The sequence below is a fragment of the Neophocaena asiaeorientalis genome, unplaced genomic scaffold (genome assembly GCF_003031525.2).
Source record: "Neophocaena asiaeorientalis asiaeorientalis breed wild unplaced genomic scaffold, Neophocaena_asiaeorientalis_V1.1 scaffold448, whole genome shotgun sequence".
Classification (NCBI taxonomy): domain Eukaryota; kingdom Metazoa; phylum Chordata; class Mammalia; order Artiodactyla; family Phocoenidae; genus Neophocaena; species Neophocaena asiaeorientalis.
The window spans coordinates 1,204,703-1,230,394 of NW_020174920.1; the positions used below are offsets into that span (position 1 = coordinate 1,204,703).

General features: G+C 40.3%; 1 protein-coding gene across 1 annotated transcript in view; it reads left to right on the forward strand.

Annotated features, from left to right (window-relative positions):
* DMD (dystrophin) overlaps positions 1–25,692 on the forward strand; it is a 1,279,715-nt gene that overhangs the window by 1,057,185 nt on the left and 196,838 nt on the right. Inside the window, exon 35 of the mRNA XM_024760455.1 lies at positions 12,871–12,931. Coding sequence (XP_024616223.1) covers positions 12,871–12,931 — 61 coding nt within the window. The remainder of the gene's footprint in view (positions 1–12,870; positions 12,932–25,692) is intronic.

The following is a 25,692-nucleotide window of genomic DNA, read 5'->3' on the forward strand; positions in this document are numbered from 1 at the left end:
TCTGATAGGAATCTGGCAGAGGGTGTTTCTGATTACTTGGCCCTTGATTTCACTTAGCAAGAGTCACAGGATGTATTCAGTGATGAAAATCGGGTTCTCCCTTCTCCTTATCCATTCTGATATGATGACTCTCCCCCTTTCCAATTTCACCTGTAGCCTCCTTATAGCCCTTTTGTCCAGAAAAGGGATTTCTTATGTATGTATAATGAATATAAATATAGGTTTTAGAGAGTGCTAATGTTTTAATGAGCTAGAAATAGGCAGACGAGAGAATAATTGAAGGATTAGTCAACATGGGGGCAATTTGACTTGAAAGAGAAAATCTGAGCAGGAAATGTCTGGGAAAAAATGTAGAAGAGGAATGGAATGGAATGAGCTCATTTATGATGTGAGTTAAGGACAGTGGGATTTAGTCTCAAAAGGTAAAAGGTGAGAGTTCGTGTTGTAGAACTTGACCTAGGCCAGCTATCAAGAGAAAGACTAACTCAAAAGATTTGGCGCAGGCAGTCTGGAGCAGATGCATCCATTAGAGCTGTCAGGAGAAGAGGGAAAGTTTTGAAACCAAATCCTTGGTTATTCCTGGAGCCCAACACAGAAGCTCACTAGAACCCTTGCTGTCTTAGGGCAAAATAAAGGGCAACACGGCTTATGTCTTAGAACACGTCAGATAATTACCCTAACGTGAACCACCTGCACCAAGTTAAATAGAACAAAAAAGAAGATAGTAAGTTTGGTAATGTGAAATTTAATTTAAAAATCAGAACTGAAAATGAAATGTTTTATTTCTTTCTATAAATGCTTACCTACTCGTTTTGAGTTCCTAAGCGGTACTAATATAGAATGATAAAACACAGCTGACTTTTGTAGTTGACACCAACATCAGAACGCCCAAAGGAAGATTTGTCTTCTTTCAAGTTTTACTACTCTATGAGAACTGCCTAAAATGTTTTTGAAGAGTCAGAAAACGGCTGGGAAAGGAAGAAGAGGGATTATTTAGCGGAGTCGCTTCCTAGGCCCATGACTTGGTGGTTAACGGTCTGCTTAACTCTAGGACCACAGAGTCTCTCTCGTCTGCCTGGTTACCCTGGGATTCCTCACACTGGCAGTGAGCTGGTTAATAGAATACCTATCCTGATAACTCACTACATTAATTATGATAATAATAATAGGGGTGGGAATAGGAATACAAAAAATATTGAGCTCTTAACACTGAGGAAAGCATCTCACATGGATTAACCTGTTTAATCCTCACAACAACCCTGTAAACTAAGGAATATTATTGTCTCCACTTCACGGAAGAGAAAATTGAGACGGGAGAAGCTTAATAACACATTCAAGTTCACGCTTGTAACCATTATGGATTATCAGCTTCAGAGAAGGGGTTCCAGGGACTAGTGAGTGGCAACCCACAAGTCTCAATTGCGTATACTAAAGGGGATAATCCCCATTAACTCTGGATGATAGTAGAGGAGGTGGCTAGTAACAATTGGAGGAGACTTGGCTTGCGAATATTTTTCTATTCTATTCTTTTTTGTGTGTGTGTCGTACGCCGGCCTCTCACTGCCGTGGCCTCTCCCGTTGCGGAGCACAGGCTCCGGACGCACAGGCTCAGCGGCCATGGCTCATGGGCCCAGCCGCTCCGCGGCATGTGGGATCTTCCCGGACCGGGGCACGAACCCGTGTCCCCTGCATCGGCAGGCGGACTCTCAACCACTGCGCCACCAGGGAAGCCCCCTATTTTTCTAATCTTTAATCTCTCTGATGTTCTTGCTTCTCTCCCGCACCCTCTCCCCCTCCCTCCTCCTCCCCTTCTTCCTCCCTTGCTCTCTCGCTCTCTCGCCCTCTCGCCCTCTAGCCCTCTAGCCCTTGCCCTCCTATATGAGGATGGAAAGTTTCTATCGTCATACTTCCAGGTCTACAGGTCAACTATAGTTCAGGTGATCTAGATAGTTTGACTGGGGAGCTCTGCTTCAGGCTGCAGGTGGGCTAGGTTTGATCTACAGGTTGGCTGCTGGATCAGTTCATATTGTCTCTAAACGTGGTGGGTTTTGAGGCCCAGGCTGAAGGATCAGAGGCCACCTGGGGCATGCGCTCATGGCAGCTCACCAGAGCATAAGAGCACAAGCTTCTGTTCATATCATGTCTGCTGAAGCCCCATTGGCCAAAGCAGATCATATGGTCAAGCCCAAGGACAAGGGGCTGGGAAGCACACCCTGCCAGCCCTGTGGCTCTGACTAAGGTATAGATATTTAATTCTTTTACAATGGAGTAAAGAGTTGAGGCCAAAATGTACTCTCTCCCACCCTCTTCTTGCTTTTATTGCTATCATATTCTTAGCTCTTTCTCACTCTTATCTTGCCTCCTAAGTGGATATACATCCCATCTATAGTCATTTGGTTTTTAATATCTGAGTGGCTCCCTACTGGCTCAGGTTTCAAATTTTACTTTCCTCGAGATTTCCCTGGTGCCTAATACAATACCATTCACACAGAGAGCATTCGGCAGATGGTGTTGTCTGCCTGCTGTCTTTTAAAAGCACATCTGGAGAGATACTAAACGCACCTGGCAATATTGTGCTGATTTGTTAGTAACCTAGCTAACCCAGATGGCCTAAAGACTGTAGCCACCTTCACCCAGAGGAAAGTTCTGTCGTAATACAGTCAGCCAATTCTGTTAGAAATTATTCAGAAATTCCATGAGTCAGTCATGGCTCGATTTATATAGACACCTATCCTCCTATATTGGGCCTTATGAGGCTTGATTTTTTTTTCTTACTGTCTTTTTTTTTCTTTGCGGTACGCGGGCCTCTCACCGCTGTGGCCTCTCCCGTTGCGGAGCACAGGCTCAGCGGCCATGGCTCACGGGCCCAGCCGCTCCGCGGCATGTGGGATCTTCCCGGATCGGGGCACGAACCCGTGTCCCGTGCATTCGCAGGTGGACTCTCAACCACTGCGCCACCAGGGAAGCCCAGATTACTGTCTTAATAATCACAGTGAGGTTCCTGGAGTTTTGTATGAATCAGTTTGAAGGAGCTTTGCTCTCGAGTAATGTCACCAAATATTGGTTATTAGACTTTGTGGGACGGTGCAGCCAGCAGCGCTGGATATTAGACATAGTGATTATCTCCACAACTCAGTCACCTTGCCAAGTAGTTTAGTGTGAACTCTTGACTTCCCAGATCAAATGTCAGCCTGATATTCTAAATGACAAATCCCATGGTGTGATATTCTGTCCACCATACGCAATGGTCTCAGAGCTGTGTTATCTGTCTGACAGCTCATATAATATTTACAGGTTGTTATTCGTGAGGAATTTTACTTAGCCATAAAGATTTTCACAGCTATGGCAGACATTAGAGGTCTCATTCATCACTCTTGTGACCTTCCCCTCTGGAATGTAGCCCATCTGTCTTGGCTGTTGAAATCTTTATGGAAAATCTGCCCATCTTTGAAAGTTTAGTAAGTGATCTTAAAGTTTTCATTGAACCTTTACTTTTGATATATGATATAGACATAGAAAATACTATTCTTATTTTAATGTTTTGGAAAGTGTTAAATTTAACTTGGCCTTTCATTTAAATGACAGGAACTATATGGATCACATCAAAAGAGAATAGAAATCGTACAGAAAGCAACTGCAGTGGGGAAAAATGACACATATACATGCGGCATTGATAACTACATGAAAACTGAAACACTGTATTATAATCTTGATTATGACCTTAGGACGTAAAAAAAGGTAGAAATAAGTTTCACGTAATTTATTATTATAAAGAAGACGCTAAACAAATTGCATAAAGAAACGAATCAAATGGGCTGGTTTACAGGACAGGAGAGAGGCATGACTAACCCTCAGAAGCTCCCCCTCTGCATTTACGTTACCCTCGCTTCATACACAGCTTCTCGAATGCTTGGTTAGAACCTAATCCTGCTACTTCCCCTCTGGCTACCTGCTCCATCAGCTTGTATGATCTGGTTTGGCCTTCACCACTCTTTTCTATTTTAATTTTTTAAACATCTTTATTGAAGTATAATTGCTTTACAATGTTGTATTAGTTTCTGCTGTATAACAAAGTGAATCAGCTATACCTATACGTATATCACCATATCTCCTCCCTCCTGCGTCTCCCTCCCACCCTCCCTATCCCACCCCTCTAGGTGGTCACAAAGCACCGAGCTGATCTCCCTGTGCTATGCGGCTGCTTCCCACTAGCTATCTGTTTTACGTTTGGTAGTGTATATATGTCCATGCCACTCTCTCGCTTTGTCCCAGCTTACCCTTCCCCCTCCCCATGTCCTCACGTCCATTCTCTAGCAGGTCTGCGTCTTTATTCCTGTCTAGCCCCTAGGTTCATCAGAAACTTTCTTTTTTTTTTACATCCCATATGTATGTGTTAGCATACGGTATTTGTTTTTCTCTTTCTGACTTGCTTCACTCTGTATGACAGACTCCAGGTCCATCCACCTCACTACAAGTAACTCAATTTCGTTTCTTTTTATGGCTGAGTAATATTCCATTGTGTATATGTGCCACATCTTCTTTATCCATTCATCTGTCGATGGACACTTAGGTTGCTTCCACGTCCTGGCTATTGTAAATAGTGCTGCCATAAACATTGTGGTACATGACTCTCTTTGAATTATGGTTTTCTCAGGGTATATGCCCAGTAGTGGGATTGCTGGGTCATATGGTAGCTGTATTTGTAGTTTTTTAAGGAACCTCCCTACTGTTCTCCATAGTGGCTGAACCAATTCACATTCCCACCAACAGTTCTTTGCAGCTTTTCTATTGCCGCCACCATTTTGGTGCATCCCCCAGAGTACAGTTCTCTTAAGAGCCTTCTTTCCTTAAAGAGTCCAGCCATTTCTATAGCTTCAGCTACCGTATTTACAGTCTTACAGTACTTACAGTCTTGTTCTTTCACTGAGTTTCAGTGAAAAGACCCACCTTACAAATATTTTAACCTAAACACATAATTTACCTGAAATTCACCTCCCAGTTTATTTTTCCTGTCAGTGAAACTCCCAATTGCCTACTAAGTCTTAGAAGTGTAGAGTCATCTATGATTTCTCACTTCCACTGGGCACCAAAGTCACTTATGAACTCCCTGTCATACTCCACTCTCCTACCTCTAATCCACTGTGTATAGCACCACAGGAATCATCTTCTTATCTTTTCATCATCAGAATGCTCTGATTATGAAATATTCTATGACCCTCTATTTCCCATTGTATCATATATGAACTAATCTGTTCATCATTCACGCTGGTGAATAGTGGACAAATGGTCTACCTAAGAATGAAGATTCTGTTGGGCAGATGGCATTGGTCTAAGCAGACAGAGATGAAGAAAGAAATACCAGAAGCCTAGGCAGTTAGATAACGTTCAAAGGCATTTCTCTCTGCCGCACTTTATGCTGTATGAGGCACATTAATAGTAGTTAAGAGTGGATCCAAAGGTTAAAGACCAATGCTGCCCAGTTGAGGCAGAGAGCTTGCCTCCAGGATTACTATCATTCAGACAACACCCCATAGCTATGTGATTACAAACATGATTTTTATGGTGGTTAACGTTTTGCAAAGCAATTTTGTATCCATTTTCTCATTTTATCCTGGTAACATTTCAGTAGGGGAGATATCGTTATTCCCATTTTGCATATAAGAAAAATAAGGCTCAGGGAGAAAACAAAACTTGCTTCAGATGGTGCAATGACGGTGGAGTCGGGACTCAAATACAGTCCTTCTGAATATGTGTTCTGGACACCCTTAGTGATCCAGATACCCCTCAGGACTCTAGGTTGGGATTTGAGATAGAAAGCCACTGTGCTGAATGCCTTTCTGAGCTCAAAACGTTTATAAGCTATCATGGAAGGAGGGGATGTGAAAGGTACATTCTCAGATAGTCCACTGTATCACGCAGTATATCTAACGTGCCTTGAGGATTATACCAACTGAGTGCCATTGGCCTGTGGACTGTAGAGTTTTCTCTTTCCACCTTGATCAATAAAGAAAGACTCCTGTTGGCAAGAATGTCATTTGTATAAAATGCCTTTAAAATGTTCCTCTCCTTGAATCAAGTAAATATACTTCTAGGAATTTTGCTTAAGAAAATTAACAAAAATGTGTGCAAAGGTTTCTCTACAAAGATGTTCATTGCAGCCTTACTCATACCAGTGAAAAACTGGAAACAACCTAAATATTCCCAAAGAGGGAACTTCTTCAATAAATCATGGTACTTCCATTAATGGAGTACTGTTCAGCCATTTAAAATGTAAGCCAGGAATGATGTGAGCAACCGTAGATGGTTTGAGTGGGTGAGAGTGGTTCAGTTAGAAGCAGCTTTGCCTGAATGTAGCTGAAAACTCAAATAACAATGGCTTACACAAAGTAGGGGTTTATAAGTTTCTCACATAGAAATCCAGAGAGAAACCGGAAGGATAACTGCATATTCATCAGGAAGGCAGATTTCTCATATCTTTTCCTCAGTCATTCTTAGCGCATAGGTCCTGTAGCATAAGTTGTCAGAGTCCTGCCCATATCCCCTCTTGCATTCACCATGCCCAGGCTCACCAAGCCTAGGCTTCCAGCTACACATACCCGTGACTCTGCCTTTAAGGCCTTCTTCTCTGGCCGTCAAAACCTGCTCATCGGCACGAAGGGCAGGCCAGAAGTGCCGGGGAGTTAAAGACTCCACATACTCCAGGAATAGCCCTCAAGCAATAGTAGATAAGTTCCCCGTTCCCCTGGGGGGTGCGAGGGATAGCTCTTCAGTGCGTTGTACACTGAAGCCCCAGCTGCACTGGGCCCCACGTGTCCGAAGCAGTAATGCAAACTTTATCAGCTTTCCTCCTTTCTGTGTCTCACTTCCGGCTCTTCTGCCAGCGCTTCCCTAAATCATGGCTCAAACTCATTGCACTCATATCCTTGTCTCTGTCTTACTTCTGGGGAACTGCAACCAGGACGGCTTCTGTTCTCCTGCTTACTGTAGCTCTGGACATCATGACATCTAAGGCAGGAAGAAAGAGGATGGGAAAAGGGCGAAGCTGCCTTTCAATTAAGTCAGCCACCTTTAAAGAACTTTCCCAGAAGCCTCACCTGAATATCCTCAACTGACATTCATAAGCCTTGGGAACCTTGCTGTACCCAGCAGTTAGAAATTCTGTTACCAGGGAAGAGGAGACCTGGTGGCAATCCTGGATACACTCGTTACTAGCTGTGTGACCGTTTACTAGCTGGGCTACTTTACTGATCATTTATGAGCATCAGTTTCTTTATGTGCAACAATAGAATAGCGTGACCACGGAGGGTGTTTGGAAGGATTACATTAAGAAACATACAGTGCATGGTACAGAGTAGACAGGCGACAGCTTTGTTTTCTCCATTTCCTGAATCATCTGACTTCAGTTTGAGTAATAAACCAAAATTAGGATCTAATACTTACCGACTTGTGACGTTAGATGTATCATTCCATGTGATCTTAACTCATCATCTGCAAAATAAAAATAATAATAATACCCACCTCACAGGTCATTCAGTATCAAATAAGCTAGTTGAGGTCATGTTACAGGCACAGAAGGGGTTTTCCTTTCTCCCCCACCCCCTCCATCACTTCCTCTAGATCAAGAATTCTCAACGGGAGTGATATTGCCCCCAAGGGGTCAAAAATTGGTTTTGGGGGGGATGTAAAAATCTTACTCTTTATATGTAGAGCACAGATACATACAATACAGAAACAGATGTCTGTACAGTATATCTGTGGCATAAGGTGATCGGGAACAAAAATGTCTAAAAAGATACCTGGAGTAGGAGGCACATAGTGGCAAAAGGTCGAGAAACGTTGCTCTAGAGTCAATCTTGATAGACTGTGTCCATAAAACCATTCCTGAAATTTGCATACTTCTGAGGAGCCAAGTGCCAGTGGCTAGTTGATCCTCCCTAGTGCCTTTTTCATAACCCTGTAGGTGAGGTTTCTCTGTTGTCCCCAGTGAATGCTGTATTTTATTTATGTTTATAAACTGCCCCCACTTTCTTTTGACCCAAGTATGTTATTAAACTCCAAATCCACCAAATATAAGAAAAGTAGACAGCAGAAGCAAGAACTACAATCCTGCAGCCTGTGGAACAAAAACCACATTCACAGAAAACCTCAACAAAATACTGGCAAACAGAATCCGACAAGACATTAAAAGGATCATACACCATGATCAAGTGGGGTTTATCCCAGGGATGCAAGGATTCTTCAATATACGTAAATCAATCAATGTGATAAACCATATTAACAAATTGAAGAATAAAAACCATATGATCATCTCAATAGATGCAGAAAAAGCTTTTGACAAAATTCAACACCCATTTATGATAAAAACTCTCCAGAAGGGGGGCGCAGAAGGAACCTACGTCAACATAATAAAGGCCATATACAACAAACCCACAGCAAACATCATTCTCGATGGTAAAAAACTGAAACCATTTCCTCTAAGATCAGGAAAGAGACGAGGATGTCCAGTCTCACCACTGTTATTCAACATAGCTTTGGAAGTCCTAGCCATGGCAATCAGAGAAGAAAAAGAAATAAAAGGAATGCAAATTGGAAAAGAAGAAGTAAAATTGTCACTGTTTGCAGATGACATGATACTGTACATAGAGAGTCCTAAAGATGCTACAGAAAACTACTAGAGTTTATCAATGAATTTGGTAAAGTAGCAGGATACAAAATTAATGCACAGAAATCTCTTGCATTCCTATACACTAATGATGAAAGATCTGAAAGGGAAATTAAGGAAACGCTCCCATTTACCATTGCAACAAAAAGAATAAAATACCTAGGAATAAACCTAGCTAGGGAGACAAAATACCTGTATGCAGAAAACTAAGACACTGATGAAAGAAATGAAAGATGAGACCAACAGATGGAGAGATCTATCACGTTCTTGGATTGGAAGAATCGATATTGTGAAAAAGACTATACTACCCAAAGCAATCTACAGATTTGGTGCAATCCCTATCAAATTACCAATGGCATTTTTTACAGAACTAGAACAAAAAATCTTAAAATTTGTATGGAGACACAAAAGACCCCGAATAGCCAAAGCAGTGTAGAGGGAAAAAAAATAGAGCTGGAGGAATTGGAGTCCCTGACTTCAGACTATACTACAGAGCTACAGTAATCAAGACAGTATGGTACTGGCACAAAAACAGAAACACAGATCAATGGAACAAGATAGAAAGCCCAGAGATAAACAGTGGGTATAAAACTGATGACTAATAAGTACCTGCTGTATAAAAAAAATAAATAAAATTAAATTTAAATTTTTTTTGAAAAAGTAGAAAGATTAATGAATGTATGAGGTTCTGAATTCCAGAGAGTGCTCTTTTAACACAGTTTAAATGATATTAGCATTCTTCTTCATTTTCTGGTTAGGTCCCTGTGTCGATTAAAACATGGCTTAACACCAGGGTGCGTCACTTGGCCCATTCTGTTCATCATGCATTAGAAAGCGGTTGAAATAAGAACTTCCCTTAAACACTGGAGCCTGTCTTTGTGATTTTCAAAAATACCTTGGGCACAATATTGACTCCTGTTACCTCGAGGGAGGAAAAGCATTTGAAGGGAGAACTGCTACCCTTTCTTGCTGTTAATAACATACTGCATCTGTAACGCATGGGGAAATTCAGAGGTTGGTTTTGGAATAAATAAACTAGTAAGTAGTTTGCTATTTAAATTTAGCAGACAGTACCCCACGGTGCTGTTGCCATATGATAATGGATGATTTTTACACTCGAGAATCTGAATCACAAAGCTGCATTGGAATTACATATAGCGGTTATAGAAGCATCTGTATAAGAAAATACCAAAGGACAGCATAGTGTCTTAAAAACTATTTGCCCGTAAATCTGCTTTTGATGGGCTACTAAAAATGGCCACATCAGGCATAAGAGACGTATGTGTGTCTATCGCGTAGGCGAGCTTTGTGAAGGATGACAAGCTTCCACTGGTACGCTGAGATAAGAAACAGCTGTTGTTGGCATTGGCATTCCTGCAAGAAATGAAATGATAATTCTGGGACACACTTATGAGAGTTACCATATATTGGATCAACTTTTGAATATATGCAAGACCAGAATCATCTGGCAGCCCCAAGCGAAATTGCCCAACAACCGTTTAACAATCTCCTGAGAAGGAGCATTGATTCCAGTCGCATAGGACCGTCGTCCGATTGTGTGTCATTTCTAAAGCAAGTAGCTCCAGTGTGTGTGTCTGTGGTAGTGACGGGGCAGGGGAGGATTGGGGGAAGGCTGTGGTTCTTCTTCTTTTTTTATTGCTTCAAGGACATTTTTTAGTGTAAAATTTCAGACCTTCAAATGATGGCTGCAAAGCAGTTGCTTAGGTGCATTTATAAACTGTGAATCAAAGGGGGAAAAATATCTTTCAGCACAAAAAATTCACTGAATCTCACTATCGGTTCTGTTTAATAGCTACACATAAAGGCAGAAGGCTTTTATATTAGAAAGTAAAATGTCAACAATTTTCATATACAATTAATATACTCTATAAAAATTAACAAGAACTCCAGTTACAAAAGCTTAAAATTTCATATTGACCAGGAACTTATTTTTTGGAATTTTTAAAATTAAATCCATTCAGCTCTTTAGTTCAAGCATATTCTGACTACTTCTCTGGCATTTCGGGGGGAATTTTTTTTTCCTTTTAATGTTTAACAATGCAAAGTCAAGTATAGATACCTACAGGTCTGGCCATGAGCTCAGCGCGGCATCATCACTTTTCTCCTATTTCTTGCTAGAGTTTCTGCTTGAAGGTTGTTTCACTGAGGCGGAGCACCCCCCTGGGCCAACCAGGCAGCCAGTAGATCACTTCTCTCCGAGAGATGCCTAAGAGTGATATAGGAAATACGAACAGACTCTTCTGCTACCAGAGGACGTACTCAACATCCTCCAAATCAGAAAGGCTTTCTGGACCATTAGAATGATAAAGAACTGGAGAAGGATAACGCGAGACCTCGATGGTGGGGCTCAGCCCATAGTGACCTTTAAGAAAAGGATAAGCATTGTTTCTCAGTTTAGACATTCATAGACTTGGCAGTACAGCCAATGAGAACTGGACCAAATGCCCTCTGTAGTTCTCTTCTTCCTTCTGCAATGCCTTGATTTTAGGAAGAGGGTCCGCTGAGCAACCAGGAGCTATGATTTCTGGCTCTCCACCATGTTTCATGCTACAGAGGGCTTGGGTTTTTAGGTTTCCATAACATCAGACTCTGCCAGGCAGTTCAGAGAGTTCAGCCTAAGTCCTCAAATCAGCTCTTACTACTCTGTGGACTAATCTGGTCTAGAGAGCTGTGTCCTAGAGAAGAAAAACACACAGGAGGAGAGTTGAGCAGCAAATGACAAAGGCAAAGGAGGCAAGAAAAGAAAAAGAAGGACAGAGAGAGTTTGAAGGCAAGGGACTCCTCCGAAACAGCAGATAAATGTCTTTTTTCTCCATATTAAAAATCCATCTGCCAAAATGGAAAGGTGCAGTTAGGTAGCTAAATACAAATTCACGTTCTATATCTTTTAAATGACATATCGCCAAGGTACAAAGCATCATGTCTGGTTGAAGGTTGGGTGATTCGATCCCTCTATTACTCTCCATAAAACAAAGAATCTGTAGTTTCATTACCCTTAAATTGTCTGGCAGTGGGCAAAGTTTTATTAGAAGCTTTTCTTTCATATTATGCAGTGTAGTCAAGGATATATTAGCTTCGATGTTTTGTTACATCTTAATACACTGTGGAGTGAATTTACTGTGAGACTAATTTAGAAGGGAGCTTTTCGTAGGAGGAAACAATGGTCAACATCAGCTGTGTTTCAAATTATAAGCAGGATGAAAATTCAGGAAAGACGGGACATACACATAAAATTGCTAGGTGTTATAATAAGAATGCTTCTTATATTTATATTCTTGATGCTATTCTATGTCTCAAAAACTCCAGTTTCTTAAAACTCTGTTCGGGAGGAAGATTTTATTGTTAAGGAGATGGTATAGCGTCTACTAACATGATTATTTTGTCCTAAAGGAACAAAAAAACGCCATCATATTAAACCGTATATACAAGTATTTCAACTCTGGGAAAGAAAAAACCCCCTACAGCTTAAGCATTTAAAACACAGTTTAAAGATGACTGATTTGACTGATACACAATAAAGTCCTTATGAAACAAATTCCCAGTATGGGAAATTTAATTTCACCTATAGGATTCATCACTCGTCACCAGAGTTTTATTACACTGTGGTATCGGGTGCCATTCTCTCACTTTCAGTTATCTTTTCTAATAAGATCATGCTGGTCAGCTGACATTTTTGAGGCACCAGTTAAACATGTAATCGGTAAATGAAACTGGATTCTGTTTAAACCAAATAAAGAGAAAAACAAGCATATCAGAGTGATAAGTGGAGTACTTTAGCTTCAATAACTTAGAATGTAAATATATCACAGAGGGATGTTTCAGCTGCTAAACTAATAAAACCCAGTCAATCAAATAGTAAAAGATATTGAGACACAGCAACAGGAAGTATTATAAGAAAAGTACCCAATGGAGACACATAAGAGAAAACCCGTCAGTTTACTCTTTCACTTTCTTACCTGCTCTATAGGTTTAGCAGTGGATTTTTTTTTTTCTTTGCGTTTATCTTTGTGCCTGAATGAGTTCAGTTTTTCTTAGATTAGGATCAGAACAGCAGGTTAATCAGTCCTGTCTTCATGGGCAACTGAACAAACAGACCAATATCAGTGTAAAATTGTAATTCTGGAGATTAATGTCTTTCTTGTTTGCGTGAACTTGACCTCTTGCCTTTTCTTCCCCCCCTTTTTCAGCTTCTGTCCAGGGTCCCTGGGAGCGAGCCATCTCACCGAACAAAGTGCCCTACTATATCAAGTAAGTTGAAAACATCATGTTCTTAAAAAAGCATTTATTGTGGCTAACATGTGTATTCACAGATGAATTTATTTTTAAAACTCGACGGTAGCCTGGCCTACAATACCTAGTTCTTTCTTCCCCAAGGAAGCTTGGATAGGTAACTCATGCTAAAATTACCACTGAAAACTTGCTGATGCTACAGGGAGTAGCCTTTAGGAAAAATCCATTTAAGGCAGCGTGTACGCTGTGTTTTGTGATTGGAGGTGGTGTGGATTTTTCATAATAGAACGAAAAGCTGCTGATAATATCATGGATAGTGGCAATGAGTATTTACAAGAACAATTTTATTTATTTAGGAGTTTTCCCACACTTCTTCTTTAGACAAAGGTGGAAGATGTCTGCAGCTATCTGTACCCAAACTGTTTTAGGTGAATAAATACTTGATGTACCCAAAAGGCAGTCAGTAGCAGTTCTGGATTTGTGGAGGTGAGGTGTTCATTCTTGATACGTAGCACTCAGCATTTTTCACATAGCAACAACAAAAATGATACTGTTTTCAGGGGTCGTTTTTGTCAGTCAAAGGGATATAGGTTCTTAGAAGCACCTTCTGCAGGATCCTGCATGAAATACAAATTATGATACATTGGGCCGCCATGGAAGAAAGAGGAGAGAGGATGTTGAGTTACTATGATGCCTTAACAGTTTCTCATCAGTTGTACAGTTGAGTCCAGCTTAAATTTAAGTTTCTATCGGCCACCTCAACAACAATTTAAATGAATTGGATTCATGAAATAGTCTTCAGCACCAACTTAAGTCTTTGAACTTGCTTCTGCCATAGTCTGACTAAAAATATTAAATGTTTTTCCATTTATCAAGTCTGTTTTTACTCTTCCACTGCCCATCAGTTCTTCATAATTCAGTTCTAAAGCAATAACTGCATTCCTAGATCTTCATTACTACAGTTCTCAAGAAATTTGATTTCATGCCTCAATTTTGTTAACTCAGAAGAATGGGGGTGAGGGAACTTTTTTGGCTCTTCCAGGAGAGATACATCCTTTAGGAAAGGTTGTCTTATTCAATTATACAGACAAGGTATCTCTTAACTTTAAAAATTCTCCTTCAGTGTTTTGATCCTGCTTTTTAGTTTTCTTATTTTTAATTTTATTTTATTACTTTTGTTGTATATAGTTATTTAGTCACTCTAAAGTACATGTTTTAATACCTATTTAAAATCACCCATTTTCTTAAATAATATATTGATTTGGACATGCGCTATGTTGCTTTACATCCACTATCTATTTCGTGGAACCATTTTGTTCAAATTCTTCCCAGTCATCTTCTATATCAGTGTCTTCGTCATTACAAATTTCCATTTCTGACTAAGATGTTTGAGACCTGCTACTTTTTCAACCCATTTATAAAACTCTCACTTTATCCAATTCCTTTATGAGCTAAAAGAATGACTCCTTTTGTAGCCAAGATTTTAGGATCACCTGAGAATCCAAGACATCTTTAAGCCATCATTGTCCAAATTATGGCCTGTTTAGGGCTCAGTAAGTGTCTCACACGGGATTCCTAGAGTGCCCCCCTAGTCCCACTGTCCTTTGCCTCAATATGTACCTTCTCCCTGATGTTACACCTACTACAAAAGATCCCAGTACAGTTCTGTGAAGCAGTGAAAATGAATTTGGTCCAAAAAATAAAAAGACAAATTCCAGAAAAGCTGTCATTCCTCCCTGTATACTAGTTTCCTACTGCTCCTTGATGTCCAGTGCTCTTTCACCAGCTTGAAGATCATGGTGACAGTTTTGGTAGGGGCACAGATCTGGGAATAAGAAACCTTGACTTTGGGGGCTCTGTGATAAGTTGATTGTATGGCCTTGGGCAAGTCACTTAAGCTGTACAAACCTTGGTTTCTTATTTATAAAATAAGGAGTTGGACTAGATGATATCTAAGTTCCTTTGTAGCTGTAGGAATCAATGAGTGTGGCTCATTCCATGGTCTTGTCCAAATTCAAAAACTTGGACAAGATATCAGCTTTCTTTTTCAAGAAGTTTATCTTTATTTTAAAAATTCTTTATTTTCATTATTAAACACAATATAAATTCTCAGTTTAAAAAAAACATAGGAATTCTATTTTTCCACTGTGAATTAGCTTCAGATATGCCCTCTCAACCCACTCCGGTTTCTCCAGATACCCATTTAAAGAGCTTAAATCTTGGTGTTCAATTTAGGACTATTTATTTAGGACTTATTATTCTTCCTAGTTTAATGGTAAGAAACAGAGAACAGTAGACAGGAAAATTAGTAGAAAGGTGAGTATGGAGACCTTAAAAGCCTCTGAAGTGATCAGTTCCTTGGAATGAGGGATTACCTAATTTCTCAAAGATGTCCCTGAAACTTTACAGAGATCAATTCTCTGTGCGATTATAATCTATTTGAAATTAGAGATTGTACAGTTTCTCAAATATACCCCTAAAATGTTAAGCCATAATATAGGGAGAACGCATGTTCAAGAAATTTACATTTTCAGTAAACAGATTATTAATGTCCTTTGTGATTTATTATTACACATTACTATTGTCTAAAATATTCTGTTTACACTAAATGACTTTGATGTACAAGGCCCAGTGGACTTCATGCACTTGCAGATGCCATTCGTAACTTGAGATGCCTTATTGGTCCACAAATAACAATAATAAGTTGATAATGACGTTATTTCAACCAGTCCCCATTCGTCCTCTTTCTTATTTGTCCTGACTTCCATTCAAGAGTTTTTAACCACACATTTCCAGCTGCAAAGGCAAGTGTTTTCCCTGGATATTTTTTAATGCTTTATAATGTTTCCTTTTTAATGCTTAGATAAACTGATCATCTAAATAACAAGAGGTTTCTACACCAGTAGCACAGTTCCAGTTAGTTGTTGAGTCGTGCGTTCATCCTTGAGGTTGTAAGTCATTAACAACGTCTTCTGCTCTAGATTGCAAATCAGATAGTGTTTACGCCTGCATCGTGACACCAGCTTTTCATATGATGCTAAGAAACTTCAAACTACATGTTTGTCTAGTTTATTAGTCCATAGCATACATCATTGTTACAGTCTTCATATTCCCTCTCCCTTGGGGCTTTCCTACCCCTGCCAGCATCTCTTTCAGGTTATTTGATTACAGCTTTCATTGCCACTGAAAAAATAATCACCAACAATGTTCAACCTGTTACAACTGCCTTTTCCATTCTCTGCCATTTTGCAGTCTTTTGGCCTGTTGTCAAACTCATGAAATGTTCAGTATAATAGCCTTTAACCACCTGCTGCATTCTGTTAGAATTTCTTTCACCTTTTTATGTTGCATACTCCCATATGGGTAAACCAAGCGGAGCCAAGAGCTGGGACTCTCTTGCTTTGTTAATGAGTTAGAAAATCATTCTTCTGTGTTCTGGACTGTCAAAAGAATTTAGGAATCCCAAACTTGCATGCAGTATGTTTTTTGCATAGATGACATAATAAAAGCATAAGAAATAGCACCCTGGGTCAGACCAACAGGGCAGCTAGCCCAGAACTCTGTCCCAGATGTAGGCACCATTGGCTGTGTTGTCAGTCAACCTAGTAATTTTTTTTTTTTTTTTTTTTTTTTTTTTTTTTTTTTTTTTACATCTTTATTGGAGTATAATTGCTTTACAATGGTGTGTTAGTTTCTGCTTCATAACAAAGTGAATCAGTTATACATATGTTCCCATATCTCTCCCCTCTTGGGTCTCCCTCCCTCCCACCCTCCCTATCGGGTAAGATAGGAATAGTAATTTTCATTTCAAAAAAATTAGGATGCATCATGACCTTTTCTTAGTAATGCACTGTTAAATCAATTGGCATTGAGTATATCCAGTGGTTTCTTAAACTTTTCCCATTCTCCACTTCAGTCTCGTCTTAGCAATAATAAGTTCTATAAACTTACTGATTTCTCTATAAACAAATAAAGATATATTTCAGTTTCTCTTTAATCTACATCCTTTAACCTCAAGGGACAGCCCCAATTAAGTGCTATGAAATTCACTGAATACAATTATATTTACCAGAGTCGACTTTAATCTCACATCCCCTCACTAACTCCTTTTTATTTTCATCTTCCCAGTCTGAGAAATTCTAATCCGTTTTAGGTTTTTAGTCTGTCCTTGAATGAAAGATAAGCAGTCCCCTTGATCATCTTAGTTGTTTTTCCCTGGATCTGTTCCATCTCTGTTGTATCTTCCTTGGGATGTCGTGACTGGAATAGCCCAAATATTGGTTATTAAATTCGTTAGCACCGTCTCTAGTCTCCACTCAGTCATGAAGAAAGTAAATGCTACTCACTGTCTCGCATTGGTGCAGAAATGGAGAAACTAATTGAGGTCATAACCTGTTCTACATATATTAGTTCTAGCTGAAGGTTGGTTTGTGGCTACTTTTCTGTAATACCAGATCAAGTGTTTGACCTTATGTTTCTGCCAGCTGACTCTTCGGAAGGATTTGATTTTTAGGCAAGCTGGTCCTTTCCTCCTTCAAAGACGCTGCAGTTGCTAAATATTGGGAGGCATTCACTAATGAAACTTGGGAGTAAACCTGCTGACTCAGTCACCAGCAATGCATTTCATCAGGTTGCCTTTCCAAATATTTCTGAAGTACTTCACAAAAGAGTGAAAAATGGGGTTCTGGGGAACGTGCTAACTCTTCAGCTCTTTTTTACATGCAATGCTCAAGAAACAACTCTTGGGTCTTCCCTGGCGGCGCAGTGGTTGAGAGTCCGCCTGCCGATGCAGGGGACGCGGGTTCGTGCCCCGGTCCGGGAAGATCCCACATGCCGCGGAGCGGATAAGCCCGTGAGCCATGGCCGCTAGGCCTGCGCATCCGGAGCCTGTGCTCCGCAACGGGAGAGGCCACAACAGTGAGAGGCCCGCGTACCGCAAAAAAAAAACAAAAAGAAACAACTCATGTCTAAAGAAGTGTCTGTCTTTTCCTGCTGGTTATTTTGACTGTTGTACACATTGCTGTAGCTATCTAGTGACCTTGATCTACCCTTCTCTCCATTCTCAATCCCAGACATGTTTCTACAGCCACCTGTTATATCTGAGTTGCTCGCAACTTTCTGGTGGTTTCTGCTTAGCAAGATGAGGTACATAATAAAACCTCCCTCGCTGAAGCTGACTGTCGCTTTAGTCAACATTTCTTATTACTATTGCTGTGTCTGCTGCCAAAATTGCTGGTTGGAGTTCTGACTCTCCCATATTCTTATGACTGCCATCCCTCTGGCTCTACTGGTACAAGTGTTTGACTCTCTGCATGAAATTATGGCTATCCACCTACACTTACCTTTTGGTGTTTGTGTCTTCTTGTATCCTGTTGGTCTGTTCACGGTTAAAGTGATGAATCTTGCTCTGAGTTTGAGTACGCTTGCTCTCTAACTCCAGTAGCATCTGAGTTTTTTGTTGGTTTGTTTGTTTGTTTTTGACTGCATTGGGTCTTTGTTGCTGTGTGTGGGCTTTCTCTAGTTGTGGTGAGCGGGGGCTTCTCATTGCGGTGGCTTCTCTTGTTGCGGAGCATGGGCTCTAGGTGCTCAGGCTTCAGTAGTTGTGGCACGTGGGCTCAGTATTTGTGGCTCGCGGGCTCTAGAGCACAGGCTCAGTAGTTGTGGCACATGGGCTTAGTTGCTCCGTGGCACGCGGGGTCTTCCTGGACCAGGGCTCGAACCTGTGTCCCCTGCCTTGGCAGGCAGATGCGCCACCAGGGAAGTCCCAGCATCTGAGTTTTGACACCGCCTCCCTCCATACCGTATTGCCTCTATTTCTACTTTCTGGACAGTTTTTCAGATTCCAAATCCCTCCCATGTTTAAAGCATATCTTGCCCTCATTCTTGCTCCAGCTCCCTATTATTTGTGCCAGGAGTTGTTCTGCTTCAAGTTTTAGATTAGTTTATTTGTTCCTCTGAATTATCGACTACTATTTCTGTACCTATATTTATATAGAGAGGAAGCAGTAGTTAGCTATGTCTCAGCTTTAATGGCAAATCAACGTGCTAAATATCTGTGTTGGCTAGTTTGCAGTGGAGACATCTTCTGAGAATGAGGCGGACTCTTATTATAAAGAACACCAGATTATGATATCCAGCTTAGAAAACTTTCCCCCATGTCTCATTCCTGATACCTCACTGTTCTAGGAATGATTCTAGTCTTCTGACATTCAGTTGAACATTGGTTGAGATTGGCAGAGGTTTTCATAGCTTTTTTCAGAATATAATTTTCTGCTGTTTCTGGTAACATCCTTCACATGTATATTTTCCTTAAAAATATACCTTTTAAATGGACTTGAGGATACGGGGAGGGGGAAGGGTAAGCTGGGACGAAGTGAGAGAGTGGCAGGGACATATATACACTACCAAACGTAAAAAATAACAGAAATAGTAAATTGAGCAAGCAACAGAAGACTTGAAGTCTGGTTGCAACTTTGCTTTTAACTAGCTATTTGACCAAAGATGAATCACTTATATTCTCTGAGCCTCAGTTTCTCCATGTGTCATCTGAAAGGGCTGAGTCACATGGTATCACAGGTTATTTCCAGTCCTGACATTCCCTGATTTTATGAATGTTGACTTTGAAACAGAAATTATTTATAACCGTTTTCCAGAGGAATGAAAACGAATCTTCATATCGCCCTTGAGGATTCTTATTGCATCATCAATCTTATCAGGATGGGAAGGACAAGTAATATTAAACTTTTTCCTTAACTCTTTAGCACCATTGATAATAGGAAGCGGATGTAATAGAGAATCAGCTAATTTCAGCTGTCAGTCTTTGAGGATACTGGTGAGTATCTCTGGGTAATTAAATTTGTGCAGTCGTTGCCAGAAAGAAGCCTGGCGCTCTGACTTCTCAAAAGGCTTTGTACACAAAGATAACCCAGAGGCCAGTCTTCTCTGCTGTGCTTTCTCCTCCACAGTTTGATGGGTCCAAAGGTCACATTAGCTGATTCTCATTAAGCTCTGGAGCCACAATGAAGGAATGGTCAGTAACGCATAATTGATGATATACTCATGAAAACAACTCAGTTTAAGATATTAACTGAAAGAGAGTGAAGGGGAGGCCGTAGTGTTATACGGGGTGCTGATTCTGGCCTTTGGTTTTGTCGACCTTGTTGGTAGACATAGATGTTAGTATCTTCTGTGTCTCATAAAGTTCACAAAAAAATCTCACAGCCTTCTTTATAGTTTCATAAGCTGGTACGTATAACCTTGACTGAAATAACGGACTTCGTGAGGATAGCTGCTGTATCTCTTTTTCTAGCATAGTACTTCACAGATAGCATGTGCTCAGTAGATACTTGAATGAATGAATGAACACATAATAGCACTTCCACATGCTTTACAGTTTCCTGACCCCTTTTACTTTCAAAAAATCTTCAGGTGTTTGTGTGTCCATTTAGATCTACCACCCAAGTGTGTCTCTCATATCCTGTAGATATCAACTTTAATATTAGAAAGTATGCTTAGTCTTTTACAGAGTTTCTCATGTCTCCTATACTTGGTGCCTAGGAGGCCATCCTTAGCCTGAGTGTCTGACTGGCACATACCACATCCTGAGGTCTAGATTCTGTTCTGTCTTTATCTAACAATATGATTTGGAGTATAACTCAGCCCACCTGGGACTGAGTTTTCCCACCAACAGTGAGGAAGTGGAACTAGATAATGCCTGAGATCATTCTGAGCTCTGGCTTGCTTTGTTTCAGTAGAACTGGGGGCTTTTTGTTTTTCCTAAATGCCGCTCATGATACTTCTTCTGATTTTGCAGTGGTCAGTAGAGCTTTAACTTGATCAACCACTGTGTTTCACTAAGCATTTGTATACAGGATTTACTTTGGGGGCTGGGATATAGTAGCCACTGAGTCTTAAGAGAATGATATTGATAAGTCTTTATTTTACAGAAAACATTTTATAACATTCTGTGTTATATGTAATGCTTAAAGGTGGCAGCATATGTACATATACACATATATGCTGCAGCTAAACTATAATGTGTACATGCCAAAAATTCTGGTACATTACGCATGTATAGTATTCCCTCTGCCTCATTCGTGGCACTTTTTGGAATGTGAGAGTGTTCATAAAATATATTCAGGTCTGCTTCCCCAAAAAAGAGGAGTGAGTTATTTCAGCTATTGCTTCGTTTTCTTTTTCTAACTTTGTTAAGCATTGTACATTCTTCCGTAGTCATGTGGTAGAAAAGAACATGGGCTGTGGCCTCAAATAAACCTTCATTTGAAACGCAGCTTTATCATATTCTGACTCTGTGAATACTTAACGTCACACCCATTCTACTTTCTGGCATACAAGGAATATGAATTGACTTGACTTCTCTTCTCTGAAATTGAACTGAAGCCTAATTGACGTCTAATGAATACTGAGTGTTGGGTCTTTAAGAAAACACTCTTACAGATATATCCAGTATTAGCTACATGTTTAGAATATTTTCTAGAACACAAATATGTCCTTGATCAAATTAGTTTATTTTCATTCTAGGAGTTCCCAGTATACTTTTGGGTATCTGTAAATTCCCAAACATTCCTGAGCCTCTCCTAGGCTCCTCTAATTGCTTCTTATCCTGCCCCCCTGGGAAGCTGCATCCTGTTGCCTTCACAAAGGTCAGCAGCAACCCAGACCGCATTTGAAAATAACTTAATAACCCTGAACTGCCACACCCCTTTGGATAATTTCCTTAGAGCATTAGTCCTTTGAACATTGACCTGGTTGCAGAAAATGTCCCTTTCTCAGCAGGAAAACTCCAAATCCCATTCAGTCTTCCCCTCCCTCATTTCAGAGGATAGGGTGGGAGAGGGTAGAGGGTAGGGAGAAGGAATTAGATGCTTTTTTCTGGAAGATCGTTAGCGCACACACACACATGTAATTTCTTTTAAACAATAAACTGAGTGCGTTGTATAAATCAGTGCCGTCACATTGCCGAAAATTTTAAATCCCTGCACAAGATAGAAAAAGAAAAACAAACCCATCTCTGCTTTCAGCAGTCCGTAAAGCTCCTAAGAACAGGTCCTATGTGAGGCTTAGCCCACTGTCAGCATTGAGCAAATGATCTCGTCTTCTTTGATATCATTAACTCCCAGGTGGATGAAACACAGAAGCTTCCCTGCTCCCCCTGAAACTTTCAGTTGCTTTTTCTGTTTTCCTTTCTCAGCTTATCCACATCCATCTTGGTCCCCAAAGCTATTGCAAGTCAGATAGTGCAAAGAGTAATTTTTAACTTGCTTCTTTGTTGTTTTAGAAGGAATTTTTTGTTGTGGTTTTGTTTCCTTTTGGTTTGGTCACTTCTTCTAGGTCTTGTGCTTTATACCAAGGGAGTATCTCGTAGTTACGGTCCTATAACCTCCTAGAAAGGATGAAAAGCAGAGTTTAATGTGTGCCTACTAAGTGCTAAGTGATAAGACTAGCTGTATCTTCCCATTTATGAGGATTAGCACCACGGGTTAGTATCTAATAAAGAAGAAAAAGCTGAGACTCAGAGAGACTGGTGGCTTTCCCAAGTCACAGTAATAGTGACCCGCTCTGTGCCTTTTCCCACCAGCCCTGTGACCTCAGTTGGCTTTGGCCCACCTCGCGCCCCACCTAGGACCTCCACAATCACTACCCTTACCCCGTACACACACACCCTAGTGGGTCAAAGTTGCTTGGAGCTCCCCACCTGGGAGGGGGTTAGTTGCCCATCCCTGGAGTGCAGGGGCCAGCTTAGACAGGGTTCTCGAGGATGCAGGTAGGGACGCATTTGGTAGCGGAGATATTGAGGGTGGGGAGAGCAAAAATTAATAAATGGGTAGAGAATTGAACTTTAAAATAATAATAACAATAATACTTTTTACCTGTTGCTCCCAACTCTTTCAGCTTCCAAGTATTGTTGGTTGAAAACTAGCTCTTAGTGTAACCAAGTGTGGCCAGTCCTCCGCTGTGGGACTGCCGTCTTGGGAATCACCAATACTATCCTATTAGTCCTTCCCCGCATTGCTGGTGTTTCTTCCCTTGGCTTACCTACCCAGCCAACTTCTGCCACTGTGCTCTTGCCGAGACCTAAGTTTCTCTTTACTGCTTTTGGCCATAAAGGGTAACAGAAAATAAAATTAAACAAAAACCTGGCCAGCCCTGATGCAGTCACTTGCCTGCCTCTGTGGAAGCTGAGAAAGCAGAGGATTTCTGAGTCACATCCTGCCACTTCCCATCAGGGCTTCGCTAAGATGGGAGTATGGCAAGACCAGTGACCTGATGGATGCCACAGCGTGTGTTTCTCCTCATACCCCCAATTCCAAGCCTTTCTGAAGGGTAAGACGTGGTCAACTCAGGTGGACTAGAACAGCTCTTCGGCAGCCTTTTCGACACTAGAGCCTGGCCTTGAATTTGATACTGTCCCCTCCTTCAGGTAACAAATAAAGTTTCATATTTTCCATAAATCTCAGACCTATGGTTCTAGCCTTACGAGGCAAACTCATATGGCCTATGGCCATAAGTCATGACTTCCCTAGACATTGAGCATTGGGTAGCCCCATGTATTACGTGTAGAAAAATCTCATCTTCCTGCAGAATGAGCTCTCTCTTTTTTCTCTTGTAACTATGTGGTGGCAAAGAAGAATTCCTTACACTTTCTCTTGTAATGACTTCAAGTCACCAAACCACTGTGGGCAATTGATATGTTTCTGAGGATAAAGAATAACTTGTATTTCATGAAGATTAAGAAAAATGTCTATCTGAATGTATAGAGTTACCCTGAATTAATCTATGAATATAAGTGCTTTATCAAATAAAAGGCCAGATTAGTTATTTTTCCTCACTCTAACTTATATCAGTGCTACAAACTTTTCCGCCAAAAAAACCATCAAATAGAGAAGAATGAATGCTTCTTAGACGGAGCCGGAGGGGCCAAGCATAGTTTATAGTAAAAGCTCAAGGTGTAAGTATCTTTATAGCTAAAATTTAAAGAAAATTTGTGAACATTTTACATATGTGCCTGTATGTGTGTGTGTGTACATACATATATATGTATGTATGTAAACACACACATACAGAGAGAGAGAGAGAAGCGGGCAGGGGGAAGGAGAGGGAGAGAGGGAGGCGTATTAACAGCAGGCCTGTGATTCATTCCCTGGGGGTTGAGGGGAAAGAATGAACCTCAACTCAAAAGACCACCTTATAAACACACTAATGACCTCCCAGACCTTCTTGTTAATCTTATTAATGTCATTTAAGTAGCAGAAAGATACCTGAAAGTCCCTATCTATAAAATGTTTTTAGCAGGATATACCTGGTTTGGCTACTTTACTTATTGTAAATAAACCTGGAATTTATGGATTTATGAGTTACGACTGGATGGAAAACGGCGTATAGTCACGTGAGCATTTTCCTGTTCTTGTCATTAACAGATTATAAAATGGAAACCTTTGGAGACTAAAATGGCTTCCTTTCAGTATCACTGTTTATGCATAAATGTTTTAAAACCTTTTCTGTTAATAGAAACCAGAACATATCATAATGTGAAAGAATAGGGATGTTTGGGGGCAATGTATCTGATTATTTCAGGTTCCTCCAGGCAAAGAATGTTTTATGTGCCTGGTGTTTCCCTATAATCCTTTGAATCATTAGTAAAGATCAGAACAAGATAAAATCTATGGTTTATGTGAGTCCAGTTCTAAATTCAGCCCTTTATACTTATACAGTGTGTGTTTGTTTTAATTTAAAAATTCTCTTTGCAATGAGAAAAAGGAAAGAAAAAGCAGAATGAATGGGTCCATGTGTTTTCCCTTATCATGTTGTCCCGAGTTCTAGGAAATCACAGGTCTAAGAAAAGGTCAGGGTCAAAACTAGCGATGGATATAACGCTTATACATTTCTATATTGAAAATTATATAAATGACATTTAATTTTTTACAAAGTTACCTTAGAATCATTCTTTCAGATAGCAAGGACCTCTGTAACTACCTTGAAGTCCTAGGTCATCTTTGCTGTTTAACTCCGGAAATATTTTTGTTAATTTTCAGGTCACTTGTCTCCCCAGTTAAGCTGTAAACTCCTTGCTGACACGTGTGCATTATGCATCTTTGCATCATTCTTAGCACTTTGTTACCTCAGACATAAGAAATTGAGAATAAATACTTAAAATTTGTTTTGTTTGATTTTGAGGATTAAACACATCCTTGAGAACTTAGCTTTGATCCTAATAGGCATTCTTATAAAGGAACAGATAATAACAGATTAGAGGTGTTCCATATGATGTTTTTAGTCTATGTAATCTAACTGGAATTACAGTTGACTACATTATATTTTGGAGACAATTTCAACCATCAGTTCATTCATTTTTCTGTGTTTCAGTTGGTTGAGAGCAGAGAGAAATACTTGATGGGGTCGGATGCCTTGTTGAACTGTCTATAAACTGAAAATCTTCGAAAGTTGCTGTTTTAGAGAAAGCATTTTTAAGTGAATGTATTCCTTTAGCAGCTCCTTTGCCAAAACTGTTGTGAGGATATCTTAGGAAAATGCCTTCGAATTCTATTTCTGTCAAAACACACAGGCTTCTCAGGAGCTAAGGTTGTTTGGTGAGTGCATGTAGGCTTATGTCTTAATAGTAAAAGATTTTGAAAGAGGTTGGGATGAGGTAGGTGGTAGGATCTAAGAGAGACATTACGGCAGAGCCATAGTGGCATCCAGTGGGGAAGAAAAGACCTCAAGTATGGAATTCAATTGTGTTCAACCAGTCCTTGCCATTT